Raw genomic sequence first — 19,658 nt, forward strand, 5'->3', positions numbered from 1 at the left:
TACTACTGTTTGTATTTTATAATAAAATACCTAAACATTTTAGTAGGTACCTCAAATAATTCATACAATAAAAAGTATAGTACAATAAGTACCTACAACTTAATTTGGTACATAAGTACCGTGATAAGTACCTAGATGTTTTTTATCTTTCCGAAATAGTAGTCTCATATTATCTATTTAATTAATTTTGCGTGACCTATCACTCCGGATTATTCACCGTGGTGATCTATTTATACAATAACGGAATTCCCTTTTATCTGATAATCACTTTGAAACTTGGCGGAAATCGATTTTCACAATTTAAGTCGTGTCGCGAGTGTGACCAATACCACAGAATATATAAAAGTACTAACGTACCATTGCAATACTTTAAAACCATAAAGCGTGTACGCAACTGGCCAGAAACCATTTCATAACCATAAAAGTGATTTCAGACCATAAATAACTAACGGTTGACAGTTGTTTGAAAAAGTTAAAAGGTGACAAAAACCGAGCGTAAATTTTCACAAAATCCACGGAATTTATAAACCCATAAATATCAAACAGTACTAAATATGAACATTTACATTAATTAGAATGTGTACTGTGCACAATGGACGTTAAATAATGAGTGTATATTTTGTATTCTCAGCTTTGGTTATCGTTGTGTAATAATGTATACTTTAAAAGGTATATTTCCGGAACCAAGTAAGTATCATTTGATCGACTAGTTTCCAATTTTTCACAAATTCCTTTAGTGGAATACCTATAACGGCTTGTTGACAATGAAATGACAGAACAACAAATCCCAGAGGCCAAACCGATTTGTAGTTATTTGCCATACGCCTCTGTTTTTGAAACGTTGTCCTGTCATTTGGGCCTTGTTGTTGTTGTTGTTACTTGTCTCCAACGCTACGCTCACGTTGCCCGTACGATGTTTCAGAGAAGGAGCAGAAAAAAAATTTCATTAGGGAAAACATGAAACAACTTAAGTTCATACAGGGCAAGTCCCCGAAAGAGCCCAAATACACACTTAAAGCGGTGCACCCACCGCGACTGACCAACCCTGCCTCCGGTGCTGCCCTGGGAAAGGTCAAATCTTCACCCTCCAACAAAAGCGGAAAAGTCTCTCTCGCTGTAGGAAAGACAAGCTCAACTAATGCCCGAAAGAAGCTGGCAGACGTCAGAATAAAAAAAGGTGATATGGCAGAGTTTTTGAAGAGAAAAGAACTGCTACACTCCAAGGAAGTCAAAGATGATAACGAAGAATCGGACGAGGATGCCAAGTCTTCGGTATGTTCAGGCCATTTACGAGACATTGGTTGTCAGACTATTGAGTCAAACTTAGCTCAGAAACTAGCAGAGAGCACTAAGCTTACCATGTTGTACCCTAAGGAGGATGATGACGCTAAAATGAAGGCGAGCGGGGACTCTGGGCGTCACCAACGAGGTCTGAAGTCCCCAACAAAGCCTCCCCGCAGGGCTGGAGATGAGGCTACAATTGAATCTGAACGCAATCAAAGCAGACTCAATGCAATCTTGGAAAGAAAAGATCATAAAGATCCTTACTTACCTTCAGGTATTTATTGTACAATGTTCATTGGTATGTACATGTACAGTTTCACTTTACACTGCTCCACATGCCAGTTCTATGTTGAATATTTTTTTCTAGAAAGACCATGTTTTTCCATTGGTGTAGCTGTCAGAGGGCTACACAGGGGCATGCACTGAGGCCTCACTCACTCAGGGAGCCCTCGGACCCTAACCTTCATATTAACTAAAAAGGAACCAAAGTGGTGCCTTTAAGTGCAATAAACACCAAGAAGGAGACAATAAGAAACCAAAATTTGGGGGCCCAATGTCTTTTTCGCACTAAGGTCCTGGGGTGCCTAGTTATGCTACTTTCTTCCAGTAAAAATTATCTGGTTCAACATAATATCTGCTTTTTATCTCAAGACCTATTTAGTTATTGAATTATTTATATTTTTTTGTGAAAAATATTTGACTATTTTTATTGTTACCCAAATTAAACATCCCTACCAAATGTTAACACAAATCAGATCAAAGAAGTTAGTGAATGCAACTTTGACTCAAACAAACAAACATAGCAAATAAAATAAAAGCATTTACCACTCCTCTCATGAAAATACCAAAAGGTTATATTCCATGAAGAGTTAGTCTTCCTTAGTTATTTTCTTTGCCTTGATAGCAAGTAACCCATCACTAATTGGATAGTTTTCTGTTTTTCAGTTGCCCCCATAAACCCCATATAATATCAGTGCAACATATACAACAAAAGGCATTTGGTACAGTACCGTATAGAACAAGGTCTCCTAAGTTCCCTGGTTTGATTGTGCATATCTTTTCAGGGACTATGTGTGTACGATCTGGTCACATCCCACTCAATTGTTTTTTCTATTTGATGAGGGTCATACACTCACCACTATGTTATCCATTTCCTCCTGGAATGTGACCAACCAGATTTATTTTTGTATTTATTTATTTATATACATTCATGTCATGTTCATTTACTTAATAATATATATAGATGTTACATGATTAGGTTGTAGGTGCATGACACCCTGATAGGGTATATAATGTCAAATAGTTTCTTAATCTATTCTATAATAATTACAATTTTAATAAGTATTTCATAGCATATTAAATCATTCATCATTGACGAGAATAAAGAGATTAAAGAGAATAGGAAAAAATATTTAGATCATGTGAATTTGTGTAATGGAGGTGTGAATATTATCTTTAGACATGCTCTTGTACACAGCGACTCCGTCTCTGGACAGGTTAATTTGGATCTCTGTGGCTTCCCATGAGGCTGACCTAGACACATTTGGTGTACTAAAGCCTCATTAAAATATTATATAAAAAAATAACACGTAGACACTATGTTACCTAGTCGTCATTCAAAACACTTGCAAGTGTTACGAATTACTTATAGACTGTCTGTCTGTGTTAAGGTCGCGGGTGAGCAAGGAAATTCTTTTAGTTCATTTATAGACTGTGTCGACTTCTAGGGTACCAGAAAGGCGTGGTGCCTAAATACCTGCGCGAGCGGCGGGACAGCGTGCCCGACGCGGCGGCCGCGCGCCCGGATGACGCCGCCTGCCCGCCCGGACACGTCACGCTGCCCGACAACGAACGGAAAGAGACGCTACGGATGCTTAGAAATAGTATGTGGACACCACACTTCACTTATTATTATGATCATCCCAGCTTATATACGTATATACGTCCCACTGCTGGGCACAGGCCTCCTCTCAGCTCCTCTCTGCTATACCTAATACAGAGTGGAAAGTTGAGATGGGGCAGCAATACTGGGTTAAGACACTAACTTTAGTTAAAATCGGAATCGCAGATGTCTGGCACTTAATTTACTGCCTGCCAAATTTTATTTGCCACTTGCAAAATTTATGTGCCAGTCAAATTTTATAAATGGGTGTTGCAACAGACCCTGAGGCTTCATTTAAGTTTTTAAGTTGTCTTCATTTATATTGTTACAAGCTGTTGCCCGCAAGTCCCGCGACTCCTGTAAATAGTTTGTTTATCGCTATCCTACGGGAACTAGCCACATGCTCTTCCCAGGACCTCGATATATCTCCATACCAAATTTCATCAAAATCAGTTCAGAGGTTTATGAATGCATCCTTACTGCCAATTATGACTCCAAAATGTCTTAAAATTTTCAGGTTTTGCAGAACTCGTAAGTGAACTGAACAAAATGCCTGTGAAGACTGACACACTGCGGATGCGGAATAGAAAGATTGAGCTGGAAAAGCAGCTTTCCAAGCTCGAGGAGGGCATTAAGGTGTTCTCGAGGCCCAAGGTCTTTGTCAAGATAGGAGAGTGACTTTAACTTTAGGTACCATGCTGGGGGATTCACCACACTCCATGGTCTAGCAAATTCGAGCAGGTATAGATGTTTTGGGAATTGACGGATTGACATGACCCGGAAACTAATATAATTCAGGAGTGATTTCATATAACAGGAACTGGAAGGAATGTTGTTGACAGTTTTTAAGTGTAGTTCCCCAGATAAAATTAATGCCGTCCTTGTTAATTGTAATTATAAAGTAAATTTTAGTGAATTTTATAATTAGTTGCGAAGTAACGCTAAATTCATGTGATCTCTATTATAAAAGTGACTCGGATGTATTGTAGTGTAGTGTATTAATTGTGTTATGTTCTTTTGTTGTAATTAATATAAATGAGATTTCTTTGTATGGTTTACAGTGTTTCTATAACAGTTTTGGTGATTTAAATACATATATTTTCTATCCCTATTTGATTTCTTTGGTTGACAAAAATAGTAGTTAAATTCAACAGCTAGTGCTGAACGGAAAGTGTTTATTTATTCACACTTCATCGATTTTTGGACTAGTTACCGATTCGCCGGATTCTTGTTTCGTCGGATTTTTGCTTGTTTTGTTGTTGCACAATAGGACAGACTTCGATTGTCTAGAAATCGGTTATATTCATATTTTTAAGGAAATAGCATAATTTTCCAAGAAAATTACCACCTTAGTCCTCAATAATATGATTAAAGCCACATTTCCATAGTTTTGTTCGACTGCAAAATTCCGACGAAACAAGAATCCGGCGAATCGGTCTGCAATAATTTGGAGCTGTGAAAAAAGTTTCTCTATAAGTAGGTACAGTCAAGTGTTTTTACACTTTTATATGAAGTTATTCAGTTTCAAAAATAAGTACCGCACTCTTATTCCGACGCAATAAGGCCGTAGTAACATATTTTTGAGTGGTTCGAATACATACTTATTTTTGCATAAATATAAATATCTATAGAGCTGTAGCGTCAAATACACGTAAACATCGACCTTGTGGTTGTTGGCATAAAGGTGTTGATATTTTTGTCCTCTTGGTAACGTACATATATTTATGCCCTTGACTGTACTAAAACTCTTTGAAAAAAGTTTCTAGGTTCACCTAAAACAAGACATTATTTTGAAAGTCTATTTAGATACTAACATCTCAGGCAAAATATAAAATTTGACTAGAAATAAAGACACAAAAAAGTAACCTTATTTTAAAAGCTTGCAATGTATATGCGGGTGAAATCTTGCAGATTAAATTTGACCCACTTCTAGTAGTTGCGATTCTTGAAAGGACCCTGGACCTAAAGTATGGAAAACGTGGTTTTAGTTAAATATCCTGCGATTTTGATATGTTATAGATTTCAAAATCCTGAACAAAAGTGTCTAAAAACTAAAATGAACTCTGAAAGGGACTCTGAAACAGAGGTAGCACCCTTAGGCAGTTGTCTCACCGCCGGCGAGGAAACGATTGGCTATCGACTATTTTCTCGCTCAAGAAACGAACAAAAGATATAAGATCCTGTGTGAGTAAAAGAGACATATATATTAATAGTTGATCGCTGGCGGTTCACACTGCCGGCGAGAACTCGCTCTTACATCTTTTGTCGCAGCGACAAGAGCTATAAAACTCGCTGAGCTATAAACTAGCTCAGCGATACTCGCTCAGCGCTGTTAGCTTGGCGGCCGCCCGGATCGAGCGAGTGGAGCGAGTAATCGCCCGTCGTGCTCGAACACTCGTTTTTAACTGCTCGCCCACTCGTTTCTAGTTACTCGCTCTGCTCGCTTCTCGCTCTGCTCGCTTCTTTCTCATCGTCGGCGGTGGGACAAGTGCCTTAGACTTTTGATCAGGCCTTTGAAATCTATAACATATCAAAATCTCAGGATATTTAACTGAAACCACATTTTCCATACTTTAGGTCTGGGGTCCTTTTTTGGCATACTTATGTAAATTGCGTGACAATACAATCTGGTCAGTGTCGATCTGGTTTGTAGTCCGGCCAGGATAGTCTCCATGGGACGGAACTCTTCAACGGTTAATGGCATAGACTTAAAAGTTTGGTATGCAAATGTAGTTTGGGTGACAATGCAAGTACAATCAACAAAAAGTACAGTCAGCAAAAAAAGCTTGTATTAAAAATGGTTATTTCACTGAAATACTATTGCTATGGCATGCGCATGCGCGAATCAGACTTCCATTTGACCGTTTTTTTCTTTTGATCTTAACCCAGTAGGTATTATTATTTTTTTGGTTCTAGCAAAATAAAATAATTCACTTTACTTATAACAAAATTTATTGAAAACTCAATTTCAACTACTGACTAGGCTATGTTAATGGTAACATAAATCGCATGATAGAATCTACTTAACAGGTACTTTGGTCTCATGCCATATTTATTGCTGTTTTGTATTTGGTTCAATATTCTTATGGCCTAGGATGTTTAGAAGCTATGAGTAATTGTGTATCCAATATTGATAGAATGACTGCAAAATATTCCAATAAAACAAGATGCATTATTTTAATGTTCCCCAAATATCGAGTGCGGTATTGACTTAGACATCGCCAATTTTTGATTTTCTCAATATTTGGTAACAAAATTGAAGACTAATTTTTTCGTCCTGTAGTCAGTAACTACAGTCATAATAATGATTTAGAACTAAAGCTATAGCTTCCTAACATGTTCAAACAGGTGGTCGTTGAATATGATGGGCCCCTTCCTGTATAATACTTCGTCTGTGTTGTGCCAGTTGTAGAAAGAGAAGTCTGGGAAGAAGAATTTTATTTCTCTCTCTGCCGATGGTGGTGAATCTGAAAAAATAACATAAAATATCTTAACACATTCGGCCCCGGCAAAAATCCACTAAGCTCTTACGCTATGCCTACGCATCCCACAGCAGTCACAAATACGTGTCACTGGCCTATGCCAGTCCTATGAGTAAGACCTAAAAAGTCACAGACATAACACATTCGGTGCCAGTAACACAACATTGGTGATCAAAAATTTACTCCTATGCCGGTGACACACATGTGTGTCAACAGAATTCGTACCTCCTAAAGGCTGGCATAGCGTAAGGGCTTAGCGGAACGTTTCCGGAGCCGAATGTGACGATCCACTGAGCTCTTACGCTATGCCTACGGCTTGCCTACGCATATCTCACAGCAGTCACAGATACGTGTCACTGGCATGGGAATGAAGAATCTACTTTCATTTTTATAGTTTTTGATTGTTGTCGAATTACGTTTGATTTGTGCCGTTTTCAAATAGGATATTAACCCTAAGTGAAAAAAACATTATTTCAGACCGGAATTTTTCGTATTCACAGTGTTAGTTTGATTCTCATAAGATTTTTAACTTTTGGCTCTGTGCCTCTGTCCATCAGAGAAATATTTTGGGAGTGGGTCCAGTGGGTCTTACCGTTGTTTAGTATGAAAATCTACAAAACAAAATATAAGAGATAATGGTGGTGGATGAAAAAGAAATAAACAAAAAACTATATTAAAATTTTAAAAATATTTTGGGATAGGCATCAAACTTCATAAACCTTTTGAACGCCACGGTCGGCCACAGACGACAAAAAAAATCTGAAAATCGTTCCATAGGCGCCACGAAATGCCGACTAGGCGCCCATGGAACGATTTTCAGCTGTCGCGTTTTGCCGACTACGACTGTGGCGGTCAAAACAAAAGGTTTTTTTTCTATATTTTTTTGAGGATTAAGTGCACCAGTGTGACTATGCCAGCCTCATTGAAAGACTCAATGTCCACATTCATCAAACACTCCTATTGCGATGTCCAGATTCATCATCATCCCAGCCTATATACATCCCACTGCTGGGCACAGGCCTCCTCTCAGAACAATAAGAGGGCTTGGCCCATAGTTCCCACGCGGGCCCAGTGCGGATTGGGAACTTCACACGCACCATTGAATTGCTTCGCAGGTTTGTGCAGGTTTCCTCACGATGTTTTCCTTCACCGCAAAGCTCGCAATGTCCAGATTATCTGGCTGCAAAGGAGTGCTTGATGAACCTGTAAATTCGTACTGCATCTTCCGATACCGGACAACTCAAAATAATATTCACTGCCCGATTGAACAGGTCCAAATCACTCAAATACCTCTCGCGGCTATCCATAGTAAACAAAAGGTTTTCTTATATTTTAACGAGGCTTCAGTACACTAAATGTGACTATGCCAGCCTCATTGGGGGCCTCAGATACATGTTACACTCTCTTGTGCCGAAACCTAGTCTCTGGACGCAAAGGCCCGTCTGATGAACGTGTAACAACAACAAAAGGTTAATATAATAAAATATACTTTTGTCTGAGCAAAATGTCTGGTTGCTTCACACTGAAACTAAAAATCTAAAAAAAAATCTCATACAGTAACAGAGGTCATAAGAACATTAAACAAATAAAGGTTTGGTCTTTTTTCCATTAATCAAAATTTAAAAGAAATTCACCTGATCCATGTGCAACATTCCTTGTGTCAGAGATGCCAAACATGCCTCGGAGGCAGTAGGGCTCCTGGAACTGGCCCTTGTAGACGCTGGTGGGCCCTAGCAATCGGCGCCACAGGCTTATCGCATCCACATGACCGATTATGTGCAGATCTACGCTGCCACTGGAATGTGAAGTACAGATTGTTTAGGAATAACACACAGACAATATCAGAATCTACCAAAAGTGCATAAAATTATCAAAAATTGGAGAAAATTATGGTGTCAATTATTATTTTTCATCACACTTGCTTGTAAACAGTGTCGTAACATGCAGGCTACCTTGGTTGCACCCCCCCAAATAAAACCCTCTACCTTAATGTGCTTGTCAAGAAGCCCAAGGTCAGTAAATGAGTCAATGCCCTTAAGACACAATGTACTATTGCGATCTTGCATAAGAACAATTTAGACAAGACTCCCATGGATGATAAAATTTCTTGTAAGTATGGACTCTATAATAAACCATCATCATCATCACCTTCCTTCCTAATATTATAAATGTGAAAGTAACTGTCGGTTACCTTTTCACACCTAGGCCACTGAACCAATTTAGGAGAATAAGGATAGTTTTTATACCCCAGAAAATGGCATAGTTCTAGTGGGATCCTTCTAACCAAATTCTTTGCAGGGAGAGTTGCGGGGAAAGGTTATTAATAAAAAAAACATCATCATTTTTCATAATAAACAAACAGCCCTGAAGTGACTGGTTTTGAATTAACATAGCAAGCATTACATCATCTGATACATCATATCATCAGCCAAACAGACTCTTGCATCATATTTATACCACTATTATACATAGTCAAATGTAAGGTTGTCAATCTAAGAAATATTATGCAGACCCTCGCATGCTAACTAATGTACTTAACATAGTTTTTTTGCATTCAAAAAGTTCTGTTCTACAGTAAATTATAAAATAAATAAATTAATGAACTGGCATTTGTTCAAATAAGAGTGCCAAGAATTTCTAGTCCCAGGTCAGTGTTGAGTTTAGGTTTTATATTTATTGGTTATAAATATATATTTCAACAAAACTTCTACCTGGTCATGAATGTCACCAAGCGGTTATAGAAGAACTTCCCAACGTGCTCGTTGTAGAACTTGCCAGCGGCTTCTTTATCCAAGGAAACTCTTTTGGTTTTAACAACAACGAACTTGTTCTTTATTACGTTTCTGATGAATGACAGAGCCACTGGATTCTTCACAGCGTGTGGCTTTATTATGGCCAGAGTTAGCTGTAGTTTCTGCATGGTGGGATGTTATCTGGGTTTCTTTTTCGTCATTTTTTCGTATATTTTCAAATGAATAGTTCAAACATTTTGACAGGACAGTACAGTTTGTCAATGTCTAACTAATGTCTTAATTTTTTTTATTAGTGCTGCGCTGCCATGGATTGAGTGGAACCAAATCGATTCCAAAGTACTTTCTAATAGGAAGGTGATACCGCGTTTGTAACAATGGATTAAACAGTCTTAAAGCTGTCATTACAATTGTCGTGGCTGTGTGATTACACTTTCTTTTGCTTACCGCGCGGGACAAGTTGGTAAAAAAAGAAAACTGTCATTACTGTCAAAACAAGACGCTCGTGTTGGCTATGCGACGCTTTATTTGATATTTTATTAACTAAGAATACTTTGTTAATAAATATGCCTGAATTAGAGAAACGAAAAGCAGACGACTATTCAGTTGTCCCAGCCAAGAAAACTCGACATGAAATTTCAGTGGTGGGCTCAAGAGAAAAGGCTGTGGTAACCTCTTCGGTGAGTTGCCCTTTATTTTGGTATTCTAAAACGAAATAAGTTAATTAAGAACTTATTAAGCTTCCTTAACTTCCTTGCTCTCGATTCTAAACTCGCCTGTTTCATAATTATCTAACAGAAGTAGAGCGAGTTTGAAGGTTTTCCTTGTGTTTGCCTGTTGAATTTATTTTCGGATGTTTTTTGCAGGTACCACGCACATCCAACCTCTATGCCCCAATCATGTTGCTTGAGGGCCACCAAGGAGAGGTATTTAGTGCCAGATTTCACCCTGAAGGCAAACATTTAGCTTCTGCTGGCTTTGATAGACAAATATGTAAGTTAAACTTTATTTTCAGTTTAAACATTATTAGTAAAGTCTACAGATTTAGACTGGGCCATCTGGGCAATAGACTTGGAAAACGTTTTAATTCTAATTAATTAATTGCTTTCACAACATTAAAAATACTTATGATTACATTTAATTACTAATTATTTTATAATGACATTTAAATTTCTGATTTCAATAATAACTTGAAGATTCTTCATTAATTTCTTGTAATACTTCTATACCTTCTGCCGCCTAGTATAAAACAATTAATTCTCACTAGCCTGTATCCATGGCTTCACATGTATAAATGAGTCATGTTACTTGAATAAATTAATTTAATTATTATTATTATAAATGATTAGTTCTGGCAATTATCAAAAACGACATACCTGTCTTAAATTAAAACAGTATATTTTATTACATAGTTTTACTTTGTATCTCACCCTTTTTCTTTTTGTATTTTGATATTAATTTTTGTCTCAAATAAATGTATTTCATTTTATTTTAATTTCAAATTACAATGCTGGAAGAAACCCTTAAAAATGACTGAGAAGAAAAACAAGAAGACATGTATTTCCTTACTGCTTCCTCTTTACTTTTTTTAAAATCTTATATTTTAACAAGGCTTTAGTACACCAAATGTGACGATGTCAGCCTCATGAAGAGCCTCAGATTCATGTTACTCTCTCCTTTATACCGAAATCTCTCTTTACTTGCCTGAGTACTAACAAAAGCAACTGTTAAAACAACATAAAAATATGATTCAGTTTTCCAAAAAGCATAGGTAAATTAAATGCTCCTTATCTTCTAGTTATATGGAATGTTTACGGGCAATGTGAGAACATAATGGTGATGAAGGGTCACACGGGGGCTATAATGGAGCTGAACTTCTCTCCGGACGGCTCCCATCTCTACTCCTGTGCTACAGACAACTCGGTGGCAGTGTGGGACGTGCCCACAGGCACCCGGATCAAGAAGCTGAAAGGGCACGCCAACTTTGTCAATTCTGTCGCAGGTATTGTCAGTATTGTTATTATAATTTGAATCGTATGAGGGAGAAAAACAAAATAGATAGGTATACCATATTGCACAAATACAAAATAACAATACTTGCGCCTCGTGTCTCTATTCCATGTGTTTGAAAATTCTAGATTTTATCCAAATCCTGTGAGAATATCAAAACATTTTGTTTTTATCGTTTCAACGTGAAAGACAGACAAACATACAAACACAAACACACACACTTTCGCATTTATAATATTAGTATGGATGTACACTTAACAAACTCTTGAAGTACTTTTCTAAATGTATTTCAGGAGCGCGGCGAGGACCAGAACTCTTAGTGTCCGCATCAGATGACAACACCATAAAACTATGGGATGCCAGGAAACGGAACCCCATAGCCTCCTTTGATAGCGAGTACCCAGTCACCGCTGTCCTGTTCAATGACACCGCAGAGAAGATCATATCGGGAGGTGTTGATAATGTAGTCAAAGTTTGGGATATTAGAAACAACAAGATATCTTACAAGATTAAAGGACACACGGATACTATTACAGGTATGTGTGTGTAATGTAACACAAATAACGGCATGTGAATTTAATATATCTACTAACTGCTAACACTAAGTCCAAAAGTACCCAATGTTGAAAAAATTATTATTGAATTGCTGGAGTGACCTGCATAACACATTCGTACAAATTTACTAAGACAACAGCGTCACACAAATGTGAAACACACAACTCAACTGTCACATAAGTGTCTTCTGATGCAACCATATCAGTAAGAAGCTTTGCCATACTTGTCTTTAGTGACGTCCAAGGGGCAATCCGATGGGAATCGAGTTGTTACGGCGGCACGCCACTTCGACTTAGTAGGTACTGCTTGCTAGATAGTTTGGGTTGACCACAGACATAGAATTGTGGACGTCCGCCGCATCTGGGACGAGCGGGCGTTCGCGCCCCGGGCTTAATTTAACGATAAAGTTTCCATGAGTGATCTATGCATCCTTTTAATTACTCAATTTTGTCAGGGCTGGCTCTGTCGTATGATGGGTCTTACCTCCTGTCCAACGCGATGGACAGTTCTTTGCGCATCTGGGACGTGCGGCCGTTCGCGCCGGCGGAGCGCTGCGTCAAGCTGCTCGCCGGTCACCACCATAACTTTGAGAGGAATCTGCTGCGCTGCGCCTGGGCACCCGACGGATCCAAGGTATGCGCTAACGTCCATAAACTTTCTGTTATCATAGTTTATTTATTTGACATACAATAAAGAGTCATTGTCTCATTGAAAGATTCATTGAATCAGGCGCAGGCAGATTTATTGAACGAGTTATTTATTGGAATAAAATCATTTTATATTATATACATTTTATATATTCAGTCATTTTATATTTTGAGAAATTCTAATTTAGGTTTGTTCTTTTTCACCATTTTTGAGAAAAGCTTTATATTAGTCTCGGCTGGAATAGCAATTGCTGGCTTCGTATTAAGCACTCGGTTGTTTTATGCAATAAACGCTGCTTTAAACGCAATGCGTTTGACGCACATCAAAACATTGTCTTAGGCTGGTTTTAGTGTCACGCGTACCGTCAGTACGGATCGCTCCGCACAGGCTTTTTATATGAGTTTCCTATCCGCGCGGACGGTCGTCCGTACGGACCCCTCCGTATTACTCTAAAACGCTCCCAGGAAGCTCATATAGATCAGCCTGTGCGGAGCGATCCGTGCAACGAAAATAATCTATTGTAACCCTGTGTCGTCAGGTGACGGCGGGCTCGTCGGACCGTTTCGTGTACGTGTGGGACACGACGTCGCGCCGCGTGCTGTACAAGCTGCCGGGGCACCGCGGCGCCGTCACCGACGCGTGCTTCCACCCGCGGGAGCCCGTGCTGCTCAGCGCCTCCAGCGACAAACTCCTTTATCTCGGCGAGATCGAGCCCTGAGCACCCTTATGCCTCCATATCAGACCCTACAGTGCAAAATTCTTTAACTAGCTTTTTCCCGCGGCTTTGCCCGCGTGGCATTCGGTTATCGCGCGCTGTTCCCTCGGGAACTGTGCATTTTCCCGGGATTAAAAGTAGCCTATGTCACTCTCTGGCCCATAAACTATCTCTTTGCCAAAAATCACGTCGATTCGTCGCACCGTTTCGACTTGAAAAACGTAAAGTAAAGAACATTGGCGTCAAACTTAAATATAACACCCCCCTTTTTGGGTTGGGGGTTAAAAAAGGTGTGTTGAGAATTTGCCTGACTGCCTGAGCATCCTGATGTATTCTGGATAAATTTATTGTTGGTTAAATTATATAATTGTAATTGTAAATAATGAGCGTGGGCTGCCACAGAGTAGAAATGAAACTAGTTTCCAGTATATAAAAAGTACTCTGTGGAAACTAGTTACTAGGGTGCCATTTTATACGTAACTGGCACATTAAAATATTTGAATATGGCAACATTTTTGTAAGGAAAGAAAATGTTTAGTTCCTCTTTCACCCGTTTTCTACATACTGTTGGAAAGTCATATTTTATAAGGAATAAATAAATTTAAGAAATATTCTATGTTTTCTTTGACACTTGCCTTCACCCCGGCTTCACTCGCGTTAATCACTGGCAGTTGAATTGAAATTCTGGGATTTTATTAAATTCGTTCTGGGCCCGCGTGGGAACTACGGCCCAAGCCCACTAATTCTAAGAGGAGGCCTGTGTCCAGCAGTGGGACGCATATAGGCTGGGATGGGATGTGGATTTTGGGCTTATCAATCGTAACCCACACTTCTAGATACTGTCATAGAGCGCTGAGCATTCATTGCGCTTTTGGCATCTCCGCCAGTCGTGGTCATGGTACAAACGGAACATTTTCATAGACTCATATATTCGCAGCAGAATCGGTCAATGAGTGCATCCATCGCCCCAGTGGTTTTTTTTTATTCGACTGGATGGCAAACGAGCAAGTGGGTCTCCTGATTGTAAGAGATCACCACCGCCCATAGATACCTGCAACACCAGGGGGATTGCAGATGCGTTGCCAACCTAGAGGCCTAAGATGGGATACCTCAAGTGCCTGTAATTCCACCGGCTAAAACTGGTTAGGCTCTTTGTCAAACAAATTAAATGTAACTTAGTGTAGGCCGCAGTTAACTACATTTTGAAATCTGATTACGATTACATGTAGTTAACTACAAGTAACCTCAACTACAAGTGTACAAGGTTACATGTAACCTAACTACATTAATCAGGTTACATAAGTTATAACTACTTTAGTTTCAAAAATATTTTGTTTTTTTTTGCGATCACTGAAAGTGGGTCAAATATAACGTTTGCAAGATTTGACCCATACATACACAAATACTACATTGCAAATAAAACCTTGTAAAAAAGTGACACGGTTTTTACTACATTTTAGGGTTATTTTTTATAATCTGTTGCCGAGCTTACTACAAAATGTAACCGCAATCAGTAATCTGTAGTTAGGTTACATATTGCCCATACTGTCACAAAGAGTATACTGTCACTTGATAAGTAAATCGAATGACAAACAAGGATAACAAAAAGTTCAGACAACAACAAAGACTAGTCATTTTTACAAAAACTTATTTTTATTACTATTACATTTTACTCTTACACATAAGCAACAAAACAGCTCAATAAATAATTATGTTTACATTTTATGTCAGACTTGTTTCATATCCTAAGCCTAAGATCCCACAGGAATCAATCAATACGCGGTCATCCACCATTACGTCTCATATTTCGTTTTCTAGTTTTTTTTTACCGTACAACGTCAAAACCTACTAGACACTGGCAAAATTGTCCTCCAATGGACAGCGCCATATTTTCTAAAAAAAAAAAAGATCCCACAGTGAAATTCTGCACCTATATCGTCACTAGGTACCTACTTTGAAAAAATCTCGTATCTCAAATCAATACGTCAACTAAATTGATCTTTGAAATAATGGACATAAAGTTCACTCAGAAAACTTGGCGATTTTGAGTTACGAGCTTTTTTAAAAGTGGTGACGATGTTCTTTCATCGAGATGTGACTTAAATAAAAGACAAGAGAAGGATGTGTTGCGAGAGATATGCGAAGTACTCGGTCACTATTAGCGGCTAGCGGCGCGCCCCGCCTCACCGCACCCCGCTCCTTATTTGAAAAGAGCCCGCTACACATCCTCGCTGCTACCTCGTGTAAATCTCTGGTGGAAACGTCGCCTAATGCAAAGATGCGATCACACCATTATTAGCGTACCTAAATACACAAAGAATGCGGAGGTGGTATCTCCGGTATGAATCCTAATGTAAAACTATCAGCTTTGAACTTCTGCACATCATCCTCAGACAAATCATTCATATTGCTGTATACCCCGGGATCGTCGACAGGAGTCGATTGAAAAGCAGCTTGACCAAATACGCTAGACGGTTCAGACTTTTGAAAAACATTGCCAGTGTTTTGTGCGAACGGAGAAGGTTGCTCGAAAGGGCTTTTGAAGGTTGGAGGAGCACTTTCAAAAGGACTCGTATTCGCTTGTGCGAAAATAGACTTCGCTGCGTCAGGCGCCCCGAAGGGACTTTGGTTCTGTGCAGGTTGAGAGCCAAAGTTTTGACTAGGTTGAGAACCAAACGCGTTTTGACTAGGTTGAGAGCCAAATACGTTTTGACTAGCTTGAGAGAATATTGATTTTGCTGTATCTTGTCCAACTTGATTGAATACACTTTTGTTTGCTTGAGCGAATATTGACTGAGCGTTTTGTGCGAATGGTATATTCTGGTTCTGAATAGCGCCCCTAAATATGGAGGATGGGTTAGATTGTGACGCGAAAGTGTTAGGTGTTTGTCCGTTGAATGGTGAGGAGGATGCTTCACCCTTGTAAAGACTCCGCAGGACCTTTATGATGTCTGGCGAGTTTGTTGTGAGCAGCTGTTCGTATTTGCTTTTTTGCTCTTTCGTTAAGTTGTCCATGTACGCCACCTGGAATCAATCCTGGATTGTCAATAGGCCACATAGGCCGCGGCCTAGGGGCGGCAGATTTCAGAGGATAAAGTCTAACAAGTACATGGGACGGCGGAAATATAAAGTGGCCTACACTCATAAAAAATATAAATCCAGCACTGCCTGGAATAAAAAATAGTTTATTCAATTGATAAATAAATATCATGGGAGACCCAAACTAAGGAAAGCTTGTACTATGGGTATGGTAGGCCACCTATGTCGTCGAGATGCGGAAAGCAGGCAAAACCTATGGGTACTAGGCAACGGATAGATTTACTTATATATATAGATTCATAAATGCATACTTAAATACATATTAAACGTCTAAGACTCGAGGATAAACATTCAAATTATTCAAACAAATATCTGCCCAAGCAAAGCTTCATAGTCAGGTGCTATTTTCATTCATTAATGACACATCCGGGACTTAAACCAGACTTAAATATAACTTAATTATTACTTAAATAAGAAGCTGGCATTTGGATTGAGTCAGGACAAGCCAGAGGGATACACTAGGAGCCAAATGAAACCCGACGTCGGTGGCTACACGTGTCGCGCGATGTTGCCAGACATGCCAAGCGAAGTCCGACAACGTCGCGCCACTTCACCTGTCGTCGCTGGCTACACGTGTCCGTCCGTGGACATTTGTCCCCTAGTGCATCCCTGGCTTTAAGGGTTTTATTTACTAGATTTTAGTTTTAAAAACTAATGAGGAAATGGCGGCGTGCACTCGGGAAACATCGATTATGGACCGACAGGGAAGGCAAGGCCCAGACAGTGCTGCACTCTCATTGGCTAAAAAACCCGTCTGCACGTCCCCAACTCCCGAAAGCTTATTACGGGGAGGGTTCGAGGTATAACTGGCATTTAGTAACTCACAGCCTGCTCGACATTATTGTTAGATTTGGCTTCATAAATAAACAGCCGCGCCTCTTCAGGGGACAGGTCGGGTATGCCAGGAAACACTGGCTTCTCTTTGTAGGGTGCATAGCATGACAGCAGCCATTGCCCACCTTTCAGTGCTGACTGGACATCAGATTGCACCTGGAAATGTATGATCAAAATGATAAACAGCAGAAAGGTACCTCTAATTAACATATTGATAGTTCCTAAGGTGAGTGCCCGGAGGAGTTGTTCAATCTATTGCCAGCTGCTAAGTTCCTCCATCACACCACTTGCACCAACTTTCTTTGTATCCTCACCAGCTCAATAGCTAGCAGTCTGCTACATTTTGTTTCCTGTGGAATTTTGGAAGAGCAAAGAAGAGCATGTTAGCCAGACCTTCATCCTATCCTACTAATATTATAAATGCGAAAGTTTGAGTGAGTGAGTGAGTATGTTTGTCACTCCTTCACGCTGAAACGGCTGGGTTTGGATGACATTTGGTATGTAGATAGCTGGACATCTGAAATAAAACATAGGCTACTTTTTATTCCGATATTCCCACGGGATAGGGATAAAATCTCAAAACAACAACCGCTGGGCGTAGTCATGAAATTTGACATGATTGTTTTTAATGTAACCTCAATGAAAACCACGATTTAATTTTCGGGAATTCTCACGGGAATTTTTCAAAAATCCCAAAAATTCAATTCAGGTGCTGGATTTACGTGTGCGAAGCCGCGGGTAAACGCTAGTTATTGTATAAATTTGTATAAAGGCCGAAAGTAAATAAATAAATAAATTAAAAAATAAATAAAGTTTTTTTAACATGTAAGAATGATCCCCAACTATGAAATTTAGCGGCTTGTCAAAATATAAAATTAAATCTTCATGTATTTTGTTCAGAATGATACAAAAAGGCACTCCTCATTGCCTTACACTTTGTAGGGTTGCATGCAACCCCCTGCCAGACACCCTTGAACTATGTTTGTATAGACACCTGTCAATTGTTACCAAAAAACAATATAATAAAAACACTATGTATACACTGGAACAGCTCTCCAATAAAGTGTCTGATTTGGCAACACATACTGAGACTTGACCGTAATTAAGTGGAAGACTAACCTGTTGCATCAGCTGTTCATCTGTGACGCCGCTGGCTTGCGGTGCAGCCTGTGGAGGTGCATTGGCTGGAAAAAAAAATACAAATTTCTACTGTAAATTGATCATGATCAAAGATTAGAGGCAATGTGAGAATATTATTCAGATGTAATGAATAATGTTTTGCACTTGTATTTTGTTGAAAAAGCTTGTATATTTATCTTATTTTCTCAACTAGTTTACTGAAGCTAACTGAGACAGCAAGATAAATCCAACCGTTTCCAAAAAAATACATTATTCACTAGATCTACACTAGATTTATTTTGCAGCTTTGAACCCGTAGAAAACGATGTTGGCTAGTTCCTATCCTGTGGGAATTTTATAACTTATAACATACTTTCTAATAATAGTGCACCCCTATAGACTTCAGGGAATATCGCCTTTCAAGTCTCTACCTAGTCTCTCTTAAAAAGCTCACTTGTACAGTCACCAGCACCAATATCTGACACAACAAGCATGCATAAATATCTGATACAAGTCTATTTCTAGGGCCAGAAGGACATGTCAGATATTTTTGCAAGCTCTGCTATGGCAGATATTAATGCTGGTGACTGTACATACACAAGTAAGTTAATTATGTTGGTAATCCTACTAATATAATTAATGAGAAAGTATCTGTCTGTCCAACTGATTTACTTACATGAAATTTGGTACGAAGATAATTTGACCCAATCGTCGGGACGTCGATAAACGAATTCTTAGCGGATAAAATCGAGAAAAATCTAGTCAAATAGTTGACAAATAATTTTGAACACTGTTTAAATGTATTAATAAGTTATACTTACCATGGTAACTGTATTTCGAGCCATAGACGTGCTCAAAGCGACAATTCTGACCATAACGGCAATAGCCTTCTTGAAAAAATTTACACACAACCATTGATGCTCAGATTAAATAAAAAAGTACAGGAACAGCGTGAAATTTCTTCAGAACTGCAAAATGCGGTAGAAAAGTAGGTGGAAACAAAATCTTAGAAATACAATTCAATTCAATTCTTTAAAGTATAGCTCCATCGATACTATCGATGATTCCACCAATGTCGAGGTTGGAAAAGACTTAAAGACTTGGGTGGAAATACAAATTTACTCAGCGGACGTCTATCTAACATGAGTGACAGACATGCTTAGCTCAGGGGGGGGGACAGTCGCCTATACCGTACTAATTCATGTCGATAGCGCCGCCATCTCCTTTACCTAACCTAAAATAAAACAGATTGTTGTCGTTTGTTTCAGATAGATGTCACT

General features: G+C 39.0%; 4 protein-coding genes across 4 annotated transcripts; 2 read left to right on the forward strand and 2 right to left on the reverse strand.

The window, feature by feature from the left end:
• The first annotated feature begins 217 nt into the window (after nt 1-217).
• LOC141440977 (uncharacterized) lies at nt 218-4,277 on the forward strand. The gene is made up of 4 exons (XM_074105575.1): nt 218-687; nt 923-1,558; nt 3,012-3,167; nt 3,684-4,277. Exons 1-4 carry the CDS (start codon nt 654-656, stop codon nt 3,842-3,844), a joined length of 987 nt encoding a protein of 328 aa, XP_073961676.1. The 5' UTR covers nt 218-653; the 3' UTR covers nt 3,845-4,277.
• A 1,823-nt stretch (nt 4,278-6,100) lies between these two features.
• LOC141440978 (nucleoside diphosphate kinase 6-like) lies at nt 6,101-9,660 on the reverse strand. The gene is made up of 3 exons (XM_074105576.1): nt 9,360-9,660; nt 8,283-8,443; nt 6,101-6,633 (listed from the first exon to the last, which is right to left on the reverse strand). Exons 1-3 carry the CDS (start codon nt 9,566-9,568, stop codon nt 6,488-6,490), a joined length of 516 nt encoding a protein of 171 aa, XP_073961677.1. The 5' UTR covers nt 9,569-9,660; the 3' UTR covers nt 6,101-6,487.
• A 213-nt stretch (nt 9,661-9,873) lies between these two features.
• On the forward strand, nt 9,874-13,937 carry LOC141440973 (U5 small nuclear ribonucleoprotein 40 kDa protein). The gene is made up of 6 exons (XM_074105571.1): nt 9,874-10,078; nt 10,265-10,391; nt 11,197-11,400; nt 11,702-11,944; nt 12,418-12,596; nt 13,150-13,937. The coding sequence occupies exons 1-6, from the start codon at nt 9,965-9,967 to the stop codon at nt 13,327-13,329; spliced, it is 1,047 nt and encodes a 348-aa protein (XP_073961672.1). The 5' UTR covers nt 9,874-9,964; the 3' UTR covers nt 13,330-13,937.
• Nucleotides 13,938-14,957: 1,020 nt separating this feature from the next.
• On the reverse strand, nt 14,958-19,508 carry LOC141440974 (nucleoporin NUP42-like). Its single transcript, XM_074105572.1, has 4 exons — nt 19,200-19,508; nt 18,379-18,443; nt 17,251-17,415; nt 14,958-16,350 (listed from the first exon to the last, which is right to left on the reverse strand). Exons 1-4 carry the CDS (start codon nt 19,291-19,293, stop codon nt 15,631-15,633), a joined length of 1,044 nt encoding a protein of 347 aa, XP_073961673.1. The 5' UTR covers nt 19,294-19,508; the 3' UTR covers nt 14,958-15,630.
• Between the last annotated feature and the right edge of the window lie 150 nt (nt 19,509-19,658).

The sequence above is a fragment of the Choristoneura fumiferana genome, chromosome 23, assembly GCF_025370935.1.
Source record: "Choristoneura fumiferana chromosome 23, NRCan_CFum_1, whole genome shotgun sequence".
Classification (NCBI taxonomy): domain Eukaryota; kingdom Metazoa; phylum Arthropoda; class Insecta; order Lepidoptera; family Tortricidae; genus Choristoneura; species Choristoneura fumiferana.

Excerpts from the sequence above, each read along its gene's own strand:
- LOC141440974 (XM_074105572.1), bottom strand. The coding sequence starts at position 19,293 with ATGGTTGTGTGTAAATTTTTTCAAGAAGGCTATTGCCGTTATGGTCAG. Across the intron at positions 18,444-19,199 it reads CTCGAAATACAGTTACCATG|CCAATGCACCTCCACAGGCT; the intron begins GTAAGTATAACT and ends TTTTTTTTCCAG. Across the intron at positions 16,351-17,250 it reads ACAATAATGTCGAGCAGGCT|GTGGCGTACATGGACAACTT; the intron begins GTGAGTTACTAA and ends GATTGATTCCAG.
- LOC141440978 (XM_074105576.1), bottom strand. The coding sequence starts at position 9,568 with ATGCAGAAACTACAGCTAACTCTGGCCATAATAAAGCCACACGCTGTG. Across the intron at positions 8,444-9,359 it reads TTGGTGACATTCATGACCAG|TGGCAGCGTAGATCTGCACA; the intron begins GTAGAAGTTTTG and ends TTCACATTCCAG. Across the intron at positions 6,634-8,282 it reads GAATGTTGCACATGGATCAG|ATTCACCACCATCGGCAGAG; the intron begins GTGAATTTCTTT and ends TTATTTTTTCAG.
- LOC141440977 (XM_074105575.1), top strand. The coding sequence starts at position 654 with ATGTATACTTTAAAAGGTATATTTCCGGAACCAA. Across the intron at positions 1,559-3,011 it reads AGATCCTTACTTACCTTCAG|GGTACCAGAAAGGCGTGGTG; the intron begins GTATTTATTGTA and ends GTCGACTTCTAG. Across the intron at positions 3,168-3,683 it reads GCTACGGATGCTTAGAAATA|GTTTTGCAGAACTCGTAAGT; the intron begins GTATGTGGACAC and ends TAAAATTTTCAG.
- LOC141440973 (XM_074105571.1), top strand. The coding sequence starts at position 9,965 with ATGCCTGAATTAGAGAAACGAAAAGCAGACGACTATTCAGTTGTCCCA. Across the intron at positions 10,079-10,264 it reads AGGCTGTGGTAACCTCTTCG|GTACCACGCACATCCAACCT; the intron begins GTGAGTTGCCCT and ends TGTTTTTTGCAG. Across the intron at positions 10,392-11,196 it reads TGGCTTTGATAGACAAATAT|TTATATGGAATGTTTACGGG; the intron begins GTAAGTTAAACT and ends CTTATCTTCTAG.